Here is a 21690-nt window from a genome sequence, read left to right as displayed (position 1 = left end):
CCCTGTGTGCCACAGTCTAGAGAGGATTTCAGGGTGCAAACCAGCTTCCAGTGCATCCAACAGGCGCTGATGGAGGGCCAGCTGCATGCAGGCGCTGCCCACGGAGGTTCACACACTCTCTTCCCTTTGGCCAGTACTTCAGCAGGGAGGGGACTGATAGCAACTCCTGTCTATCCAGCCTCTAGGCAGTGCTGGGCACTCTACACACATCGGCTCATTGAATTCCCGTGATCTGAGATGCAGGTGGTATTTGCTATTCTCCCACTTTACAGATAAGAAACCTGAGGCTTAGGGAACAGAAGCAACTCCCTCTGGGTTGGTGGCAGAGTAGGGGTTCCTGGCTGCTGTGCTGTGGACTTTTCACTGCTGTAGCAGGTGGACAAAGGTCACCCCATGTGGCTGCTGGAACTCATCATACCAGATCACAGAGATTTTGGCACTGGTTGCATCTCTCTGAAGTCCAGGTTAGCCAGTCTCTGGTTGCCTTCACCTCTCCCCCCTTGCACTGAAGTTATTTGCATCCTCTACCCACATTAGCCGGTAACCATATCTTCCTGCCACGTGACTGGTATTTGTCACAGTGCTTGGCATGGAGCAGATATTCAAAAACCCACGATGAATCAACCTGTAGCTACTTTTTATTGAGCACGTACTACAAGCCAGGCTCCGCTCCAAGCACACTCCATGAATTAATTATTTGTTCATTACTACAACCCCATGAGGAAAGAACTCTTATTATCCCACTTTATAGGTGTGGAAACTAAGCCACGGCGTAAAGTCATTTTTCTGAGACCTCAAAGCCAAGACATGGCAGCTGAATGTTTGACTGAAGGCAGGCAGGTGGAGGGGGGGGGTGGTGCTTCCCAGGGGGTGCTAGTAATAAAGAATTTGTCTGCAATGCAGGAGACGCAAGAGATGAGGGTTTGATCCCTGGGTCAGGAAGATACCCTGTAGTAGGGAATGGCAACCCACTCCAGTATTCTTGCCTGGAAAATTCCATGGATAGAGAGGAGCCTGGCGGGCTTCAGTCCATGGGATCCCAAAGCGTTGGACACGACTGAGTGAGCGCAAGTAGGGGCAAAGAAATAAACATCACCCCTCTGGTTCCTGCCATCCACTCAGCACCCAGATGTTTCTTCCTGGTGGTGCCCTGGGAAGAAACACTGAGAGGAGGGGAGGGAGCAACTTTCTGCTCATTCATTGCACACAATAGATGCTGAGCCTCTCCTCTGGGCGAGGTGCCAGTCCAGGTGGTGGGAGTACAGCTGTGAACAGGTGTTGCCCTGTTCTCGGGGGCTTCCATTCCAAGGGGAGTGGGTGTCAGTTATGAACAAGCAGAGACATAACTGTATAGTATGTCAGAAGGAGGAAAATAGAGCAGGATTGGGGCAGAGGAAGGGGTGAGCAGGGCTGTTTTAAATAGAGGGTGGCAGGGAGAGCCCTTCTGCTAAGATGCACTCGAGCACACCCTGAAAGAGGGAGGGGGGTGGTGAGTCATGCTTCTGTGGGGCAAAAGGCCAGGTGGAGGGGTAGCAAGCACCTGAGGCTTGGTGCCTGGCATGGGTATGGACTGCAAAAGGGACAGTGCAGCTGGAGCTGAGTGGGAGAGAGGAAGAAACAGTCACAGAAGCATTGTCGGGAAAAGGGACAATCGAGTGGCCTTGCCTGCCCCGAAGGACTCAAACTTTCACTCTCAGTGAGCTCAAGGGTTCTAAGCAGGAGGGTGACTTGATCAGACCTACGGTCTACAGGTCTACTGAACCTCCTGGTAGGAGGGGAAGGAGCTGAGAGCTGCTGCCTGCCTGAATGGGAGCCCCCAAGGCCAGCAGGCACCATGCCAGGGCTGGGGAGGAGCTGAGTGAGCTCCAGGCTGGGCAGGGAATCTCCGAGAAGGACCGCAGAGAGTCCCCAGGGCTCACAGGTCCCCAGAGCACTGAATCCTCACTCCCAAAATTACTTCTCAAGGGAAAGAAGGTGGTAGGGCCCTTGGGGATCACCCAGGCCTGCACCTTCCATGGTGGCAGCCACTTGCCACGTGTGGCTACTGAGCAGCTGAAATGGGGCCAATTTGGAATTGCGATGAGCTGCGGATAGTGTAAAAGGCATGGGGGAATTCAAAGATGTAACACAAAGGGGAAGAAAAGAATGTAAAAATCTTTGCATATTGAAATGATCACCTTTTGAATATTTTGGTTGAAATATACTGTTAAAATTCATTTCACCTGTTTCTTTTTACTTTTTTATATGATAACTAGAAAAATGGAAATTATATATGAGGCTCATGGTACATTTCTGTTGAACCAGCACTGGCCCAGCATGGCAACCCTGGTCTCATGGGCAGGGAAGCTAAACTCCAAAAGGAGGAAAGGATTTGTCCAAAGGCAAGTAACTGGCTGAGAGAACACCCGAGGCAGAGGAAGAACCTGGTAGGAACGAGGGCCCGCTGGGTGGATGGGGACATTTGAGGACTCCTAAGGGTTCATGATGAATTACAAATGGTTACAGAGACTGAGTTCTGACTATCTTCTCTTGTTATTCAATAACTAAGTTGTGTCCAACTCTTTGCAACCCCATGGACTGCAGCCTGCCAGGCTCCTCTGTCCTTCACTGTCTCCCAGATTTCGCTCAAATTTGTGTCCATTGAGTCAGTGTTGCTATCTAACCATCTCATCCTCTGTCATCCCCTTCTCCTTTTGCCTTCAATCTTCCCCAGCATCAGGGTCTTTTCCAATGAGTTGGCTCTTCACATTAGCTGTCCAAAGTACTGGAGCTTCAGCTTCGGCATTAGTCCTTCTAATGAATATTCAGAGTTGATTTCCTTTAAGATTGACTGGTTGGCTCTCCTTGCAGTCCAAGGGACTCTCAAGAATCTTCTCTAGCACCACAATTCGAAAGCATCAGTTCTTTGGTGCTCAGCCTTCTTTATGTTCCAACACTCACAGCTGTACATGACTACTGGAAAACCATAGCTTTGACTATACGGACCTTTGTCGGCAAGGTGATGTCTCTGCTTCCAGGCCCCAACAACCGTACAGGATGCTTTTGTTTTTCTTCCCGTTTGCAGATGAGGAATCTGAGACTGAAAAGCAGGAGGAGTCAGCTCTGGGATCGGGGTCTCCGCAAGCTTTCAGGCTGCAGGAGGCACCAGAGGAAGAAGTTCAGGGGCCCCTGGGCTCTGTCAGAAACTTCTTACGCCCCTAGATCTTATTTCTGTCAATGGCACCGGCTGCCTGCTGTGATGGTATACAGGCAGCTTTTACGCCCAGCTTGGGGCTGCTGTGGAGGAGACGCAAATATTGAGATGCCGTGGCCTTGAGGGCCAGGTACCACCTTGGCATTGCATGGGCTGGGGCTAGCTGCGTTCCCAGGAAGGCCTCCTCCACTCAGGGATGCAGAGGTCCCGAGAAGGCGGGGCGAGGCTTGAGACTGCTTTTCTAGGAAGGGAAGCCCTTCTGCTCTCTGGACTTTGGCTGCTAAAATAATAATAATAAACAAAAAAGCTCCAACTACTGAGCCACATGCTACAGACTCCCCATCTGCCATCCAATGCTGTGCTAAGTCACTTCAGTGTCTGACTCTTTGTGATCCCACGGATTGTAGCCCCCCAGGCTCCTCTGTCCGTGGGATTCTCCAGGCAGGAATACTGGAGTGGGTTGCCATTTCCTTTTCCAGGGGATTGTCCCAATCCAGGGATCAATATCTTTTACTTTTCCTGCCTTGGCAGGTGGATTCTTTACCACTCACAGTAGCTGGCAAGCCCACCATCCAGTCTCACAGAGGCAGAAACCAAGGAGTTAGAAAAGAGGTCAGGCTGAAGCTAAGAGGCAGAGCCAGCTCTCAGATCCACCTCCCTGCTTCTCAGAGTGGGCCTTCTGCCATGTGGTGGCACCTCTAATGACTTCCAGTGGTCATCCCCCACCCCAAGAGCCCTTACTCTCAGCCCCCGAGATTGGCTCCTGGAATACCTTCCTTAGCATCGCTACCATCTGCAAACTGGCCCCAGTCAAGTCACTGTTGTTTGAGTTCTGCTTTGATCAAGCCACTCCCTCGCTCCACAAAGCTCCACAGCTCCCTAGTGCTCCATGGAACACAGGGTCAAAGTTCTGAGAAATCTTAAGAGATCATCCAGGCAGCCCTGCACTCAGACCCCTGGCCTGCTGCTCCCTCACAGGCAGCTGCAGCTCTTCCCATGCTGGACTCAGAGCCGGTGAGCCAGGGACCACTTTTGTCCTATGTTTCTGTCTCCCTCACAGTCCATGGGGTCGCCAAGAGTCGGACACGACTGAGCGACTTCACGTTCAGGTTCACTTTCACGTTCAGGGTCTTGAATACACAGTGGATGCTGATCGATTAGTCTTGAGAGGCAGGATTCCTGAACTTGTTAAAGCCATCTGCAGCGGCATCTCCTCCCGAAGCCTCCTCCGATTTCTCCAGCAGATTCAAGATTTCTCCCTTCATGCACTCTGTATCCCTTCCAGCACATCCATGGCAGAATTTCATCACAGTCTGCACAGAAACGGCTCATCTCCTCGGGACACCACCTTAGAAGCTCCTCGTGGGACAGGCCTCGTCTTGTCTTCATTGTCGCATTTTGAATACAGTGCCTGGCAGGCGCTGATAATATCAGTAACAATACTGAGAACTATCATTTTCGGACACTCTGTGCCAGGGACTATTCTAAATATTTGACTTGGAATAATGACTCAGTTGGAGAAGGCAATGGCACCCCACTCCAGTACTCTTGCCTGGAAAATCCCATGGACGGAGGAGCCTGGAAGGCTGCAGTCCATGGGGTCGCTGAGGGTCGGACACGACTGAGCGACTTCACTTTGACTTTTCACTTTCATGCATTGGAGAAGGAAATGGCAACCCACTCCAGTGTTCTTGCCTGGAGAATCCCAGGGACAGGGGAGCCTGGTGGGCTGCCGTCTGTGGGGTCGCACAGAGTCGGACACGACTGAAGTGACTTACCAGCAATGACTCAATCATCACAACAGCCCTCTAGGCTGGATGTTTTTATAATCATTTTCAGATGAGGAAACAGGCATAGTGGTTAAGCAACTGGCCCAGAAATCACAAGGGGATGGACAAAGCCAGGCAGTTAGGTGTTAGAGCTCAGTACAGGGAGAGGGTGGGGGTGGAAAAAGAGAATTTTGAGCGTCAGGAGAAACTGGACAGCCGACTGCTGGCTCCAAGGGTGTCCAGCACAGGCCATGGCACGTATTAGGCGCTCTGCTAGTAGTAAGTGACTGTGAAGTAGCTAGATAGTCTGATAGCTGCTCAGACCCATGTGTGTGGTCAGCGGGGCTGGGTGGGGAAGGGCTTCCCAGACAGGAGGGTTGCAGCCAAGTGGAGAGCCCAGTCCTTTGTGCCAAGCCAGCCCAGCCCCTACCCCTGCTTCTCATCTGACCACCCTCTCCAGTTCCAGCCCCCTTTCCCCAGCATGAGGCCTCATGGAAGGAGCTGGTGGCTGGCAGTTTTTCCCCCGCAGAGAACAGCCACAGAAAATTTGAGATCATTTCTCTGCTGTGTTGGCAGCTGAGAAAATGGTAAATTTTCCTATTTCCTATCCAAGAGATCCTTCCTATTGGACAAAGGCCCCATATGCCTCTCTCTTCCCAGGGGAGGCAGGGCAGGGGAGAGTATAGGTCAGCCCAGGGGCAGTTCACTGTGTTGGCTAAGAGGCGTGGGCTGCTGTGGTCTTGCGGCAGCAGGGGGCTGGACGTGGGAGGAGGAGGTGACCAACCGAACCCTGGCAGACATGCAACAGGGAGAGGCAGAGTGGGTCAAAGCAACAGGTAATCTGGAGTCGCCCGTGGGACTTCTCAGAGATCTGGACAGACTGGGTTTGGCTGCAGCCCCATTTTACAGACAGGAGGCCTGAGCCCACAGAATAGGCCTGTATGGCTGCTGCCAATTTGGCTGGACGTGTCTGGAAGCCAGCCTTGCCAATTGTTGGGTGGTCTCTGCAACAGCCTGCCCCCTGCACACCATGGTCCTGCCTCTGACAGGAAGGCTGCAGGATGGCAGGAAAGACAGTCACAGCCAGGATGGTGAGGGGCAAGGGGTTATAAAGAGAGCAGAGGAAGGTCCCTCTCTGTGGTACCGGGGGTGGGGTCTCCACCTCCACAGGTCTGGAGCTCTGCAAGCTTGCAGCTCCCAGCAGCTCAGGTCACTCCTGCTCCAGATCCTGCTATGGTTCCCCATTTCCTCAGCTTACCAGTTCATCTTCTCCCAAGGGCCTCCCTGCTCCCCTAACCTCCCTGCACCCTCCCCAGCCCACAACACCTCCCCTGTGCTCAGCCGCTCTGGCTCCTTGCTGTCTGGAATGGTACTCAGCCCTGCCCTAAGACGGGTTCCAGTGTGATATTCAGGCATTCGCTTAGTTTGTTCTCTTGCCTCATTCATATCTGCTTAATGACATTGAATCAAGTGACCATTCGTTTAAATACTGCACAACCCCTTCCCACAGACTCACACACACTGGAATCCCCAATTCCCATACCTTACCTTTTTCTTATTTTCGTTGGTTCTCGTTGCCTTCTAACACATCATATAATTCATTTATTGTATGTGTTTATTACTTGGGTTTCCCTTTTGGCTCAGCTGGTAAAGAATCTGCCTGCAATGCAGATCTTCCCGGGTTGGGAAGATCCTCTGGAGAAGGGAAAGGCTACCCACAACTCCAGTATCTTGGCCTGGGAATTCCATGAACTGTACAGTCCATGGCGTCACAAAGAGTTGGACACGACTGAGCAACTTGCACTTTCACATGTATTACTTACTATCTGCCTCCCTTCCACCTGCACAGGAATAAGGCTCCAGGAGTACAGGATTTTTGCTATATTCATGGATTAAGACCAAGTACCTACAACAGTAGCCACTAGCCGAATACTTGCTGAGAGACAAGGAAGAGGTCTCTACCACATGTATTTGAGTGACTGACTATATGTTTATTGACTCATCTGACAAACCATTAAATGCCTACTTTACTCCTAACATCCTGATAGACCTCAGGGGATACAGCAGCAGGCAAGTGATCCATATCTTCCAGGTCCATCCAAGTTTACAGCCAGCAGGGAGTAGTGCAGTTTACAAAGAAGGCAAAGCGAAAGGGTGGCAGGGAATGGTGGGTCTGTGCTCTACTCAGAATCTGGCGGGCTTCCAGGAGGAAGTGTGGATACACTTGGGCCTGAAGGCTAAGTAGGAGATGGGGTGGGAGAGTGTTCTGGTCAGAGGGAACAGGATGTACAGAGGCTCTGACATAAAAAAGAATGTGACTCATTTAAAGGACTGGCGAGCTGACTGGGGTGGGATAGGTGGGCCTCACTCAGGTATGTGGCCATGTGGCTGTCGGTCCCTCTCTGGGCTGATTCCCTGTATCCATGAAACAGAGGAGTAGGGCAAGAAGACCTCCATATTCAGGGTCAGAAAACCTGACGGCGAGAACTGGTGTGGCCAGGACTCCGTTGGGCCTCAGCTTTGCCCTCTGTAAAATAGGATCATAGTAGCTGCCTTTACCTGGCGGCTTCTGGGAGAATCAAATGAGATCGCGAAGCTAAACTCCAAAGAACTGTTGGGACCCTCAAGCGTCCGGGTGAGTGCCCGTGACTGTGGGTGCGCGTTTGAGCGCACTGCACTGCCAGCTCCCACCGACACTGTTCTCCCGCCGTGACAAGTCTGCGGCATCATCTGTCCCAAGATGCCAAAAATACACTTGCTTCTGGCCCCGAGCCAGGCTCCTCAACAGCCCTGGAGGCTGGGGGGAAGGAGAAGGGAGGCCTGAAAAGTGGGGTCCTACAACTGCTGGGCCAACGAAGCCATCGTGTTTCTCACCATCGGACCCCCAACGTGCAGGAGGACAAAGGCCACCCTTGAGGGCTGGGGCAGTGCTTCTTCCATCATACGGGGGCCTCTCTCGTCAGACTTGGGCTTCCCTCATCAGACTGGGGCCTCTCTGAAGATGAGACTGCCTCCCTTGCCATAGGAGGCACTCCTCGTGGGCAGGAATCATTTCCCTTCTTCCCCCAGAATAGCAGTGAGGTTGTCACTCAATGTGACTCTGGCTGATTCTGTTTAAGGGCTGACCACCTCCGGGGTGGTGTCCCTGGGAAGGGGGTCAGGCTTAAGGGTGCCCTGGCTGCCTGTTCTCTCCCAGAGTGAGGGGCCCGTCTTATAGGGTCTGATGATGTTCAGACCTGGATGCTTGGATGAGATGCCTCTGAGAACCTGGACCATTTTGAGCATCATCCTCTATCCAGGTGACTCTCTTAGCCCCAAGGATCCTAAATGGTGGGCTCAGGAAACAGACACAAACTGAGAAATTCCTCCAGCAAGCACACAGCCTGCCCGCTGCCCTACAGCTTGAACGGACAAGGAAGTCACACAAGAGAAGAGAGTAACCAGTTGTCCACCCTCATGGGCCAAAAAAAGTGTGGGCGAGAATGAAGCAGAAAGGACTCAAGTTTGATAAAAAGCAGAACTTTGCAAAAGCAGATAATTATCTAGATAATTTGGACAAAAAAAATTTTTTCTTCAATTACCTTTTCTATCTTTTTTTTTTTTTGCACTGAATTATTCATTCTTGCATTCGTTCATTTGTGTAACAAGCATTGAATAATCCAGGTAATTGCTTCCATTTTCCACTTCATCCTGCTGGGTTGTCTGCCAGCCAGCAGGGCCTGGGGTGGAGGTGTGGGAAGGCAGAGCTGGGAGGTGGTGGTGGATCAGAAAGGGGTGAACACATCAGAGGAAAGGAGATAATGACTTCTGGACCCTCCACTTGTCTCCCACGAGGCTACATCTGTCTTAGGGCACCCTTCCCCACCCTGGCAGCCTCGTGATCCTCTGGAGATGGATGCGGTAGCTGACAGAGCGTTGGCGCTCCCTGATACACTGCCCCATCCTTGGGAACTGCTGGAGTATGGCATCGCCAGCTGAATTGATGATAAGCAGGCCCACTTTTCATTTAAAAAGACAGAATGGGAAAATAGAAAAAAAAATTATTTTCAAAAAAAAAAAACAAAACACAACAAACCCACAACTGGTTCATTAATCTCTTATTAAAATTCTGTGCTGAGCACTGGCAAAGAAGAAGTAAAGAAGACCTGGGGAGGGGACAGAGAGGAAGAATCGTATCCAGTCGTTAGCATCCGTGGCTGGTCTCCAAGGACGGGCAGACCAGGGAGGTGACCAGAGGCTTCTCCGTGGCACAGCCTGTGAACTGGAAGGGGGCAGGCTGGGCATCACCCGCTCTCACTCTGCAGGGGAGAAAAACGAGACTTGGGGAGGGAGTGACTGTCCTGTGGCACCCAGCAGGTGATGACCAAGTCCGGATTTGAAGCCCTATCTGTTGGACCCTGGGGACTCTGATTCCAGACTGCCTTGAACGTCAGAATCAGAGTCTTTTTTCTCCTCTCCCCAAATGGACTTGAAGTTCATGAAAAGGAGTTGACGACTAGGTTTTGAGCCCATCCACGTGCCCTCTGGAGTACTTGGCAAGGTTTGTTAACACTACTGGTGATTGATTATTTTGACTGTGTGGGACCCGAGGCTAGCTTGAGGCCAGAAGTGTATCTTTGCACGAAGCCGAAGCTGCAGACAGAGAGTATGACAGAGGAGGTGGAACCTCTGCCGCGGGGCCAGGAGCAGACTGCCAGTCTCGAAAGCTGGACTCCGGTGCTAGTTCTGCTTCCAGAAGGAACTGGCAGGATGACCTTGGCTGGTCCTTCCGTGAGTGTCCATTTCCACCTCCACACGAGGGTGGATTGAAGCTTCTGTGATCTCTTTTAGTTTCAGGGTTGTGAATGGACATCACTGTGGGCAGGGCAACAAAGAGAGACCCCCCTCCCCTGGCCACTCCATCCCTCTGCCCTGGTGCCTCTCTGGGTCTCAGTCTGCATCATCACAAGTACTTACAACTGATCTCAGGCTTGGGGGATCTATCGGTTTCAGACAGGCCCCCACTGAGGACCTAGGAGATACCCAGGTCCCGCCCTGGTATTCCAAAGTGGCCTTACCTCCCGCAGCCAAGCATGGAGCTATCTTCAGAATGGATTCCAATAAAGCTCATTTTCTGCCACCAAGTTTATAACACATCCCCACCTACTGGTCTTAAACATTAACAAGGCTGAGTTGTGTAGGGCTCCATGTGGCCTGGAAGATGGGTGTGTGTGTTGGGGGGTGTGGGGGAGCATCATTTCTCACTTCCAGCAGCGAAGGAGCCTCCCAAGGCCAGCAGTGACCCTGTCCTCTTGCCACGTCCTTCCTGCATCTCCATAGGAGCCCAGAGCTTGGGTGATCAGTGAGGTGGGGAGAGCACAGGCAAGGCCTGGAAGAGAAGCCAGGCTGGTGACCACAAAGGTGAGGACACAGACACTTGAGTGCACCTACTCGGAGCATCATGAGACATTACCTTCATGTCTATGTTATATAACATGTCACCCCAGACGCGTGTATCCTGTATATGCCACTTAAGGGGTGTGGTACAGGCCTGGCCCACCCCTTGCTCTCTTCCTGGTGTCTCTGTCCCTTCCCTCTGCCCTCTTATGCTCCACACCCCAGAGCTCCCTTTGCAATTAATACTGTGAGAGCCCCACAATAGAGTTGTCTTCCCACACCATTCATCTCTTCTGAGTGCCTACTATGTGTCAAGAACTGGAGTGTGCGGCAAAAACAAGACATGGCTCCTGCCCTAAAGGCAGGTATATGGGGATCTGGAGGGGCACACATATAAGTATTACTGTAAACATGCCCACACATACCCTTCACACACACACTGCTATCCCTGAGGAGTGCTGAGAAGGCAGCATGAGGGGCCAAAGCAGCACCAGAAAGAGACCAATTATTTCTGTTGGGAGTTTGATGCTGCTGATGAGAAGCCAAGGAGTAATCTAGGCAGACTCCCTGGAGGAGGTGACATTTCAGCTGGGCTTTGAAGGCAACGTAAGGATTTCTGAAGGCAAGGTATTCCAGATAGAGAGGGGCTGGTGGGTGCAAAAGCAGAAAGCCAGAAAGGTGAAAAGAATGATATCTCATAAGATGCACGAAGGATGAAGAGAGGACAGTACCACAGAAGTGAAGATGTAAATTGAGACATAAACAGAAAAGGCTTTGTATGTTAAGAAGGCAAAGGGTATATCCTTGATTGTACAGGGAGTGGGGAACCAGTGAGGGCTACTCAGTGGGAAGCTGACATAATCAGTCCTTGAATAGGTTAAACCACCACCAGGCCTCACTAAACTCCTATCCAAACTAAAAATGGAGCAGAAGGCCTCCCCAGAGACCAGATGCAGGGAAGTGGCCTTCTCAGACGGCTTCTGGCAGAAGCCTTGCCGGTGACAGCAGCGTCGGGACTGCCACCCCCGGGCCGAGCTGGGCCCTGAAAGGTAGCAGGACTCTGTTCCCAGACGCCATTGGCCCAGGAGTCTTGACAGACAGTGAGGAGGGATGGGCCAGAGGCCACACTGCTTGGGAAAGATGGGGAACATGAGGGAGGCAGCCCAAGGTCACCCCACCCGATGGCGCCAGAGTCAGAAACCCAGGCTATTTGGCTCCCAGTCTGGCTGTGTGGTCAGAGCCCTGCGGCCTCAGGAGCCTGCCAGGCATGAAAAGCTGCAATTGCACCCCCACCTCCACCCCAGCATCTTCGAAGAGCCCAGAACCCAACCAAGAGTGAGCTTGAAATGAGACTAAATCCATGTATCCTTTTCCTGATAGAGGCATGCTTCCGGTGGGTGGGTGTTAGGTATTCCTGAAGAAGGAAGGCCCAGGGGAGATGATATTTTGGGGGGAGGAACTTCTTTGGCCTTATCCATCTGGGGGTGGTTCCCAAGCTTTGAACAGCTGCTGGTACCTTCCCCTAGGGAAGTGGAGACTGAGGCATGGGATGGCGATTCAGGGAAGAAACTTGGAAAGGGAGACATAAAACCAGGAGGGGGAAATGCCTGCTCAATGGGGGCGGGGGGGGGACCCTGCTCCATCTCCTCAAATTGCTTCCTTCTGACCACCCGTCTAGGGTCTCCCTGGTGGCAGTGGGAAAGAACCCACCTGCCAAGGCAGGACGCTAGGGTTTGATCCCCGGGTTGGGAAGATGCCCTGGAGAAGGACGTGGCAACCCACTGCAGTATTCTTTTCTTTTTTTAGCAAAATGTGTCCACGTTACAGTTTTCTCTTTTTTAAAATCTATTTTTGGCTGAAGGATAATTACAATATTGTGATAGTTTCTGCCATACATCAACACGGGTCAGCCACAGGTATATATATATGTCCCCTCCCTTTTGAGCCTTGCGCCCCATCTCCCACTCCCCCCCACCCCTCTAGGTTGTCACAGAGCCCAGGTTTGAGTTCCCTGCGTCTCACAGCAAGTTTCCCCTGGCTATCTATTTTACATATGTTGGTGTACATGTTTCCACTCCAGTATTCTTGCCTGGAGAATCCCAAGGGCAGAGGAGCCTGGCAGGCTACAGTCCATGGGGTTGCGAAGAGTCGGACACGACTTAGCGACTGAACAACAAATCACCTGTCCACCCAGGGCCCCAAGTGTCCCGGGCACTGTGCTAAGCCCTGGCGGTGTGGGGGACAGAGCAGAAAAAGGCCACCACCTGCCTGCACTACTCAGACCTAACTGAGCACAGAGAAGACACCGATATCCAAGGAGAAGGCAAGGTAGACAGATTTACTCCAAGAGAAGCAAAGCCAGGACACCGAGGCCCTACTGGAGCTGGGTTTTAGGAAGCAGGTGAGATTCTAGCCGGTGAGGGAGGCCAAAGGATCCTTAATAGGAGGCTCAGGGGTAGGAGGGTGCACCGTGGGAACCTATTGAGGGTGTCTGAGCTGCCTGGAGGTGGGACCCTCGCTTGGCTTTTGGAAGGGAATTCTGGTAGCAAGACACAGTGGGTGGGAGCAGAACCATGCCTAGACCCAGCCTTGAGCTGTGTTTCCTTCCTACTGCACCCCCAAAGACCCTGGGAACGGGCCACAAGCACAGCCCCTGCGGGTCCAGTGCTCAGGCATCCAGAGGCCCCCTCCCCAGCTCCTCCCCACCTGCAGTCTTGCACGCAGAGCCCCGGATTTCTTGTTCCCAGCTGCGTTTCCCCAGCCCATTCTTCTCAGCCCAAGAACTGAGGTTGGCTGTTCTTGGTGAAATGAACGCAAAATAGCCCCCCACCCTGAGCCATCCCCTTCCCCTGAAGCTGGGGAGAATCAATCTACTAGTAGAGGGAAGTCAGACCGTTCCCCACCCACTGCTAGCCTCAGGACCCTAGGTTCCCAGAGCCTATTCCTGTTTTTCTTTCAGGGTAAGGGAGGCCGCTGGTTAGAGACCTTGGCCGCGCTCACGGCCCGCCTGGTCAGGTTCCTAAGAACCCGGTTGACGTGGGCAAAAGCTGAGCGTGGCACATGGATGTTCCTCCGCCCATGCGGAGAGCCCTCTGCCCCCTCTATCCCAGCCCCTCTCCAGGCTGGCCAGGCTCACCCCTCGGTGTGGGGCAACCAGGTCCCCCACCCCCTTGAGGGTTGGCTAAGGGTGTCCCAGCTCCGCTCGTCTCCCGTTGGGAGGGGTCGGAGGCTCTCTTTCTTCATTCTTCCTCCCCACCCCCAGCTCTCTCCCTCCCCGCTTGGTCAGCGCCCCCTGACCCCCTGGAGAGCCTCCAGCTTGCGTAAGGCCCGCTGCAGCCTCCTTCCGTCGGATCTGAGTTCCCACTCTGGGGGTGGGGGGTGCTGTTCCGCGACCCTCGGGCTCCCATCCGTATCCCTGCTGTCCCACTGCCAAAGCGCGCCAACCCCGGCTCCTCCCTCTCCCACCCGCTTTACCGCGGAGCCCGAGGCGAGCCTGGGGAGCAGACGCAACAGATTGCAGAACCCGAGCGAGAGAGAGAACACGGAACCCGCTCCCTCCGCCCGCCGCCCCGGCCTGCGCCCGCGGCCCAGACCCCCGCCCTCCGGCTGGGCTCAGCCGGCCATTTAGATGCAGCTCACAGGACGGCGGGCGGGCGAGTCGCCGCGGCTCCCCGGGCCCCTGTCAGTCCACTCCCCTTCTCCAACACCGCCGCAGGGAGCGAGGCAGTGGGCGGCGCGGCCCCGCACCAGGCTGCGCGCCAGTGGCGGGGTAGACACGATCCCCGCGGACCCCAGCAGCTCCCCGGGGCCCCGCCGGTTGCCAGGTTGGGAGCGACAGGAGGGGTGGCCCGGACGCGATCCGCCGGATCCCCTCGGGTCCCTTTAGATTTCCGTGGGTGGACACGCCCCCAAGACTCCCCGGTTTGGACCTTTCTTTCTAATCCGGAGATGGTTGAAGGGATAACCCCCCACCCTCCCGCTCTTTTCTGGGGCCGTATTCGTCCCCCCAGGGCGGGGCTCGCAGCCAAAGGGTTTGCGGGGGCTAGAGGTAACTCGAGCTGCAGCCCGAGATGCTAAGCTGGGAGCGGCGGCTGCGAGTCCAGGGGTTGGGGGTTCGTCTTCTCCAGGCTCCTGTCTGCCGGCTCCAGCGGTACCCGCCGCATCTTCACTCCCGAGTCCGTGCCGCGACACTTACCTTGGGCGAGCAGCGCCGAGAGGCAGAGCAGGGCGGCGCCGCCGCGGCCCGGCATCCCTGGGGCCATGGCCGGCCGAGGAGGGGGCGGCAGGGGGCAGCGGTCGACGACTTGGTCCCAGGCTGGGCTTGGGCACATCCAACTTCAGGTAGCCGTGGGCGCCCGGCTGTCTCTGCTGAGGCTCCGGGGGCCAGGGAGTGCAATTCGGGGGCACTTTGAGGGGAGGGGGCGTCCCAGGCGCCGCCGGCTACACCCTCAGAACTGGTGGGGGCGCCGCTCGGGGCGGGAGGAGCCTCTAACTCCCCCTGTCTGGTGCCCCCTGCAGGATCAGTGCGGCTAGTAGGGGGGAGTCGCACGTGCGGTTCCCGGGCCGGGTGGCCACTAGCGTCTCGCAGGCTTGCCTAAAGCCCAGTGTCCGTTTCCCCAGCCCCGCGGCCCAGCTCGAATCCGAACTCGCTGGAGGGTGTAGATTTCCAAAGCAAGCCCCAGTTTCTTCGGCTTCGGTAGTAACCCCACATGGATAGCGCGGCTTTCTTCCTCCCGAACAGCCTGCAACAGCAGCAGTAGCTCCAGCATAAAAATCCCAGGTTAGGCGCAAATGAATAATTTCTTTCGCAATGAAAGAGAAAATCCAAGCAACTTTAATCCATCTAGAGAAGGAAAAGTTTCCGTGCAGTGCTGAGACCGGCGGCGCGGGTCGCCACGACCCTAGACAACGCCCGCACCGAGGGCCCCGGGGTGGGCGGCCAGTGGCTGGTCCCCTCGCCGAGCTCCCTTGCTTGGCTCTCTCTCCAGTCTCGACCAGGGCCCGGGGTCCAAACGGGCAGGCTCAGCGCCGCCTGCCCGGGCAGCGGCACCGCGGCTGGGGCGAGGGTGGGGCGGCCGGAACGAACTGCCCCATGAAGATGGGGTTTGGAGAAGCTACGGAGCGGGAAGGCGGGCTACATCGCCCGAGCCTAGCCTTTCCTGCCCGGGGCGCCGACTCCGGCCTCCTGGCCGCGAGAGTAGTGGGATGGAGAGGGGTTCGGTCAGCCCGCGGCAACCCCGGGTGGCCTCCCTCTCCTCCCGGGTCTCGCTGTCTCAGCCGAGGGGCGCGCTGCTCCGCCGCGCTCCTCGCCTTCCCCGGGGCAGCCTGCACAAACCTTGAACTTTTCCGGGGTTCAGAGTCTCCGACGCTTCCTTCTCCCCGCCGCCCCAGCCCTGTCCCCGGACGCCCGAGGTCTCGGTGCAGCCGGGCATCCGCTCGTGCTCTCTCTTCCTCTCGCGGAGTCAGTTTGGGTGAGCGGAGCGCCGCGCCAGCCTGGGCTGCGGGCGGCGAGACCCGGGCGCCACGCCAGGGGCCGGGGCACCGGGCGCCGGCGCAGCCCGCGGCTGGGGAGGAGGCAGCTGGTGCCTACCGGGCCAAGCGGAGAGGAGGTGCCGGCAGGAGGGCCGGCTCCCCATGGACGAATGTGGGGGGGGGGGAAGAAAAATCCCGGCGCCACACGGCCGAGGGGGGGGGGGGGGGCACAGTTGCACGAAGCCGCCGCCGCCGCCGCCGCCGCCACCTCCTCGGAGATCGCGCCGGCTGCTCCACCGTAAATGACTCGAGAGAGACACACTAGCGCTCGCCCGCCCTCCCCCGTCCGGGATCGAGCGCCCACCCCGGCGGCGGCAGCGGGCGCCGAGCCGGGCGCGCTCGCTCTGCTGCCCTCCCCTCCCAGATTCCCCGTGGTCACGTGGCCTCGGAGCGCGCGGCCCACGACTCGCGCGCCACGGAGACCCCCCCTCCCCCGCCCGGACTCCCCCTCCCCGGTCCACGTGTCCATTCCGCATTCCCAGCCTGGGGGCGCGCGCGGTTCCTTAATGAGACTTGGGCGAGGGCCGACCTCGCGATTCCGCGAGCCCCTATTTTTTTCCTCCCCAGTGTAGGCTAGCGCTGGGGCCCGAGTGGGGCCCGCCGGCTGGCTGCGGCGGCCGCGTTTCGCCCCGGGTAGACGCCAACCGCAGCCTCCCGCTGTCCCTTTTCAAAGGATGCTCGCTCTTCGCCAGGCGTCAGAGCCGTTTTGCAGCCTCTCGGCCAGAGGCGCGGGGCGAGGGTACCCTATCCACACCCCCAGAGTCTGGCCGTGGGGTCTCTCCAGAGCTCCGGATGGCAATCAGCCTGGCAGCGCCCAGCTTCGTTTGGGGATGGGGTCCGGGGCGCCGGTCCCCGGAAAACCTCTAGGTTGCTGGGGATGGAGGGGGCGCGGAGAGGAGGGAACGTGCCTTCCCACAAGTTGTTTTGCAAACCTTTAAAGGGACGTGGCGTGGGGGTGGGGAACTGCCCTCCTGCACACTCAACCAGACACCTGCTGATGGTGGGTGGGGAGGGGGGCTGGGGTGGCCTTCTCTCCCACCGTCAGGCCCGTTCCATTAGAGTGCAACCCAGATCAGACCAGACAAGTCAACCGTCAGCTGTCAGCCAGGCATCGGATCAATAGAAATGATTTTACAGCCTCGTTGGGTATCAAGCCCCAACACTCCAAGGGCTGGGTCTCAATCCCACTCTACTTTGGAGGAAGAGGGTCTTCAGTCCTATGGACATAGCTCTTTTGGGGGTGGGGACGGTGGTGTATGGACCTTTAGGGTCACCCCCCGCCCCGAAACTTCTTCACTCATCCTGACTGAGAATGTGGGTAGAGGCAGGTCAGAGCAAGGCCCCCTGGGGTGCTTCCTCTCTGTCCCTCAATCTGCTTGACTGGTCCTAGATCTCCGACACGGTGAGTTTCCTTTTCATCCAGAAAAGTGACATCTCCTGTTTGGAAAATGGGTCTGGATCATTCTCAGAAGCCTCCCTCCTCCCAGCCTGCTGGCTGTGGCTCCTCAGCTCGGTACTAGGGCCTGCAGAGAGCGGCTCCGCACCGCCGCCCCCCACTCCCCCCCGACACCCAACATCTGTCTGGAGCTCCGAGGTGCAGCCTAGGGCCGGCTGGCCTGGCCCTCGGAGGCCCTGGGGATGGAAGGTGCTGGAGTCGTCAAGGCAGGCGATTCTCATTAGGCCCCTAATGCCTGCTGGCAATTAATGTCACCCAAGGGCTTATTAACCATCCCACTGAGAGGCGAGCCAGCAATCAGGCTCTGTGTGGGAGAAAGGGGGAAACAAACTACCTCCTGAGACCCTGCTGGGGTAGAGGAATTGGGGGGTAGGGAGGTCTCCCACCTCTGCCCACCTCCCCCTAAGGAAGGGGCCCAGTCCAGAGGACAAACACGTTTGCTTTTCTGAGCTGAGGACCCACTTCCCCCAGGATGTGGATCAGCAACCTCAGCCCACTCTCCTGGCCTCCTCTGGAGACTGGGCACTGAGCTCGGTATTCTGCTTCTTCTCTCCACTCCCTGCCACCTACAGCCCTTAGGTAACAAGAAGCTCGTCTCCCTTGGCCCGCTCAGTTTCCACTCCTCCCTCCTTCCCTCCCTCTGTCCCTACAAGAGATGGTGCATATTTCTGATGTCGAGCCCCTGCTCAAAACAGTGAGCAAGACAGACCTAGCCTGTCCTCATGGAACTTCCATTCTGGGGGTGGGGGGAAGGCAGACACTAAGCATGGGATTGATTACAGCTGTGATAAGATATGCTGCATAAAAACGTGAGCATTTCTTGCTCATCTTACGGAGAAGACTGAGGCCCAGAGTCAGGAAGTGTTGTGGGGAGGCAACTCGCTGTCATCAGAGAATGTAACTTCAGCCTCAGATTCTTCCAGTTACTTTCTATGTGGATCCACCTTCATGGGCCTAGGAATAGTCCCAGCCTCCTGCCAGGCAGCTGGACTGAGGGTGGGCCCGGTGCCCTGCATGGATGCCCACCAGGGACCCACACAGAATCTGGCCCCCACTTCCTCTTCTGCCTGACTTGCCACCATGGTAAACCTGGTGACATCCGCCCCTGTTTTTCAGGACCCCTGCCCATAGAAGAGGACTTCCCAGGTGGCACTAGTGGTAAAGAACCTGCCTACCAATACAGGTAGACATAACAGACGTGGGTCCCATCCCTGGGCTGGCAAGATCCCCTGAAGGAGGGCACAACAACCCACTCTAGTATTCTTGCCTGGAGAATCCCATGGACAGAGGAGCCAGGCGGGTTAAGGTCCATAGGGTCACAAAGAGTCAGAAGCGACTTAGCGTGCATGCACGCCCACAGAGGAAGACAGGACGGGCCAGTGTGGGCCTGAGGGAGCTCACCATTTGCGCGGGGCTCCTGGGATCCCCCTGGAATCCTAGTCTGGCTCAGCTGGGGAGGAGCTCAGGGATTTTCTAAGCTAGCTCTCTCATTTTACAGCTGCAAATACCTTCATTTTCTTAAATACCTTGACTTTTTTTTATTGAGCTCTAAATTGTGTGTGCAGCGTTGTGCTAGGTAGCAGAATATATAGGTTGAATAGACAGACAAGACCCCGGTGGGGAAGTTCAAGGGCTTAATTCCACAAACCCATATTGAACGCCGGGTCCTATTAATAGCTAACATTTACTGAGTGCTTTTTACGTGTCTGGTGGCTCATATGTTAAAGACTCTGCCTGCAGTGCAGGAGACCTGGGTTCAATCCCTGGATCGGGAAGATTCCCTGGAGAAGGAAATGGCAACCCACTCCAGTATTCTTGCCTGGAGAATTCTATGGACAGAGGAGCCTGGTGGGCTACAGTCCATAGGGTCCCAAAGAGTTGCACATAACTAAAGGACTAACACTTTCACTTTGACTTTTTCCTTGCCAGGCACTGTGCTGGGCATTTTGCATGCATTATCTGGACCCTGGTAAGTAGACACTACTACTGTTCTTACTGCTGTTTTTCAGATGAGAAAGCTGAGATTCAGAACAGGGAAGTTTCTTGCCTAAGGTCACACAGCTGGAAAGTAGCTGAGCCACAGCTCAGGTATGTAACCCACTGAATCACTGTACTATGAGGTGTAAGATCCCAGGATTACATAGATGACAAAGCTACCACTCCTGGCTTGAGGGGCTACAGTGAGCAGCCCTCCTCTGTGACTCCAGCATCCACAAGTCATTCAGTGTGGGGAGGGGGCAGTGCTGTGGAGGCCAGCACGGGGGTCTAGGGGCACAGGAGCCTGCGATGAAAGGATTGCGCTCTCTCCGCAGCCTCTCCTTCCTCAGCACCCAGACTCAAACCTACATGCTCTTAGATATGAACCCAGTTGGGACTTCTCTGGATGTCCAGTGGTTAAAACTCCACAGTTCCAATGCAGGAGGTTTGGGTTTGATCCCTGGTCAGGAAGCTAAGATCCCACATGCCACGTGGTGTGGCTAACAATTAATTTTAAAAAAGATATATGCCTGGTTAATACACAGTCTTGCATGTGTAGCTATTACAATAATCTCTTGCCTCAACCCTGCAAGCTGATCTCCCAGGTCAGATTCCAGGACCAGTACCAATCCTCAAGGGCTTCCCAGGTGGCGCTAGGGGTAAAGAATCTCCTGCCAGTGCAAGAGATATAAGAGACATGGGTTCAATCCTTGCATCGGGAAGATCTCCTGGAGGAGGGCATGGCAACCCACTCCAGTATTCTTGCCTGGAGAATCTCATGGACAGAGGAGCCTGGTGGGCTACAGTCCATGGGGTCGCAGAGAGTTGGACACGACTGAAGCAACTTTGCACACACACATGCACGCACTGAGGCATGCATCAAGCCGGGAGACTGGGAAACTGTCAGCAGCTAAGAGCAAATGCTCAGGGCCTCACATCTCCAAGCCTCAGTTTGTTTCTTCATTGGTTAAATGCGGATAATCATAGGAAGCCCTAGTCACTTACCAGCTAATGCATACTGATTGCCCAGTAGTACTGGGCAAAACGCATGCTCTGCAACGTTGACTCTTACTGTTATTGAAATCACACAACTCACTATGGTCTATGAAGCCCTAGATAATTTGACCCCTAGCTGCTTTCCCAAACTCATTTTACCGCTCTCCTTCTATTTTATTACACTGGAGCCACAAAGGACTCCCTGCAGTAATATGAAACATATCCCAGCCTCAGGGCCTTTCCGCTTCCGGTTACCTCCACCTGGCTCGCCTTTCCCCTGGAACTTGCATCTTGCTCTTTCACTCCGTTCAGGTACTACCCAACTATCGCCTCCTCTGAGACACCTCCCCTGGCCACTTGATTTAAAATAACACAACTCTCACTCTGCCCCATCGCGCTATCTTCATGCCCTGCTCTAATTTTGTTTTGTTTTGGCCGTACCTCGTGGCATGTGGGAATCCAAGGACCGAACCCATATCATCTGTGTTGGAATCACAGAGTCTTGACCACTGAACCACCCAGGAAGTCCCACCCTGTTATAGTTTGATCCACAGCAGTTGACATTTAATTTTATAATTTGTTTAATCTGTCTCCTGTGATAGAATGTAAGCTCTTATGAACTGTTCATCAGTGTACCCCGGTGCCCAGAATGCCTGGCATATGCATTCAAAAAATAGGTGGGATTATTTATCCGTATTCATTGATTTCTGTACTTGGATCATTGATCATACCCAGTCTTTATAGTCAGGTTTGGGGCTGAGTTCACTTAAGGGCTCTGCCTGGAACCTCACTCCCCAGACTTTCCTGAGCCTAGGAGGCCACTGCCCCAGTCACCTTTGTTCCTGATGCTCCCTGTGGTTGTCCCAGCTCCTACTGTGCCCTAGTCCCTGCTGAGGCTGGAGTTCCTTCAGCTGTCATGCCAACCTCACCCTGACTAGTGGGGGCTTGGGCTATGACACGAGAACCATCTGCGTCTCCTACCATTCCCCAGCCTGAATCCTCTGCCCCGGCCGGGCCAGGCCGGCCACCAGCACCACCAGGCGTGTCCCTCTTCCTGCCGGACCCATCCCTCCCTCCACACTTCTGCTTGTGCTGTACTCCCCGCTTCACTGGTGTTCTACTCCGCCAACTGAAATCCCACCCATCTTGACTTTCCAGCTCAAGAGTCTTCCCAGACTCAGTGTGATAATGTTACATGACCTCATGGAGAAAAAGGAATGAACAGAGTCTGGGGAATCAGTCAGGGTTCAAGTCTCGATCTCCTTGCCCTCTGCTCCAGTTTTCTCTGCATCTTGAGCACCCAGTCATCAGTTCAGTTCAGTTCAGTCACTCAGTCGTCTCCGACTGTTTGCAGCCCCATGGACTGCAGCACCCCAGGCCTCCCTGTCCAT

At 55.1% G+C, this 21690-nt stretch overlaps 1 protein-coding gene across 1 annotated transcript in view; it reads right to left on the bottom strand.

The window, feature by feature from the left end:
• TMEM132E (transmembrane protein 132E) overlaps positions 1-14600 on the bottom strand; it is a 58218-nt gene extending 43618 nt beyond the window's left edge. The window contains exon 1 of the mRNA XM_040244463.1: positions 14534-14600. Within this exon, the coding sequence (XP_040100397.1) occupies positions 14534-14600 (67 nt within the window). The remainder of the gene's footprint in view (positions 1-14533) is intronic.
• Between the last annotated feature and the right edge of the window lie 7090 nt (positions 14601-21690).

The sequence above is a fragment of the Oryx dammah genome, unplaced genomic scaffold (assembly GCF_014754425.2).
Source record: "Oryx dammah isolate SB20612 unplaced genomic scaffold, SCBI_Odam_1.1 HiC_scaffold_8, whole genome shotgun sequence".
Classification (NCBI taxonomy): Eukaryota; Metazoa; Chordata; class Mammalia; order Artiodactyla; family Bovidae; genus Oryx; species Oryx dammah.
Note: the sequence above shows the minus strand (reverse complement) of the source record. Positions and strands in the feature narration are given on the sequence as shown.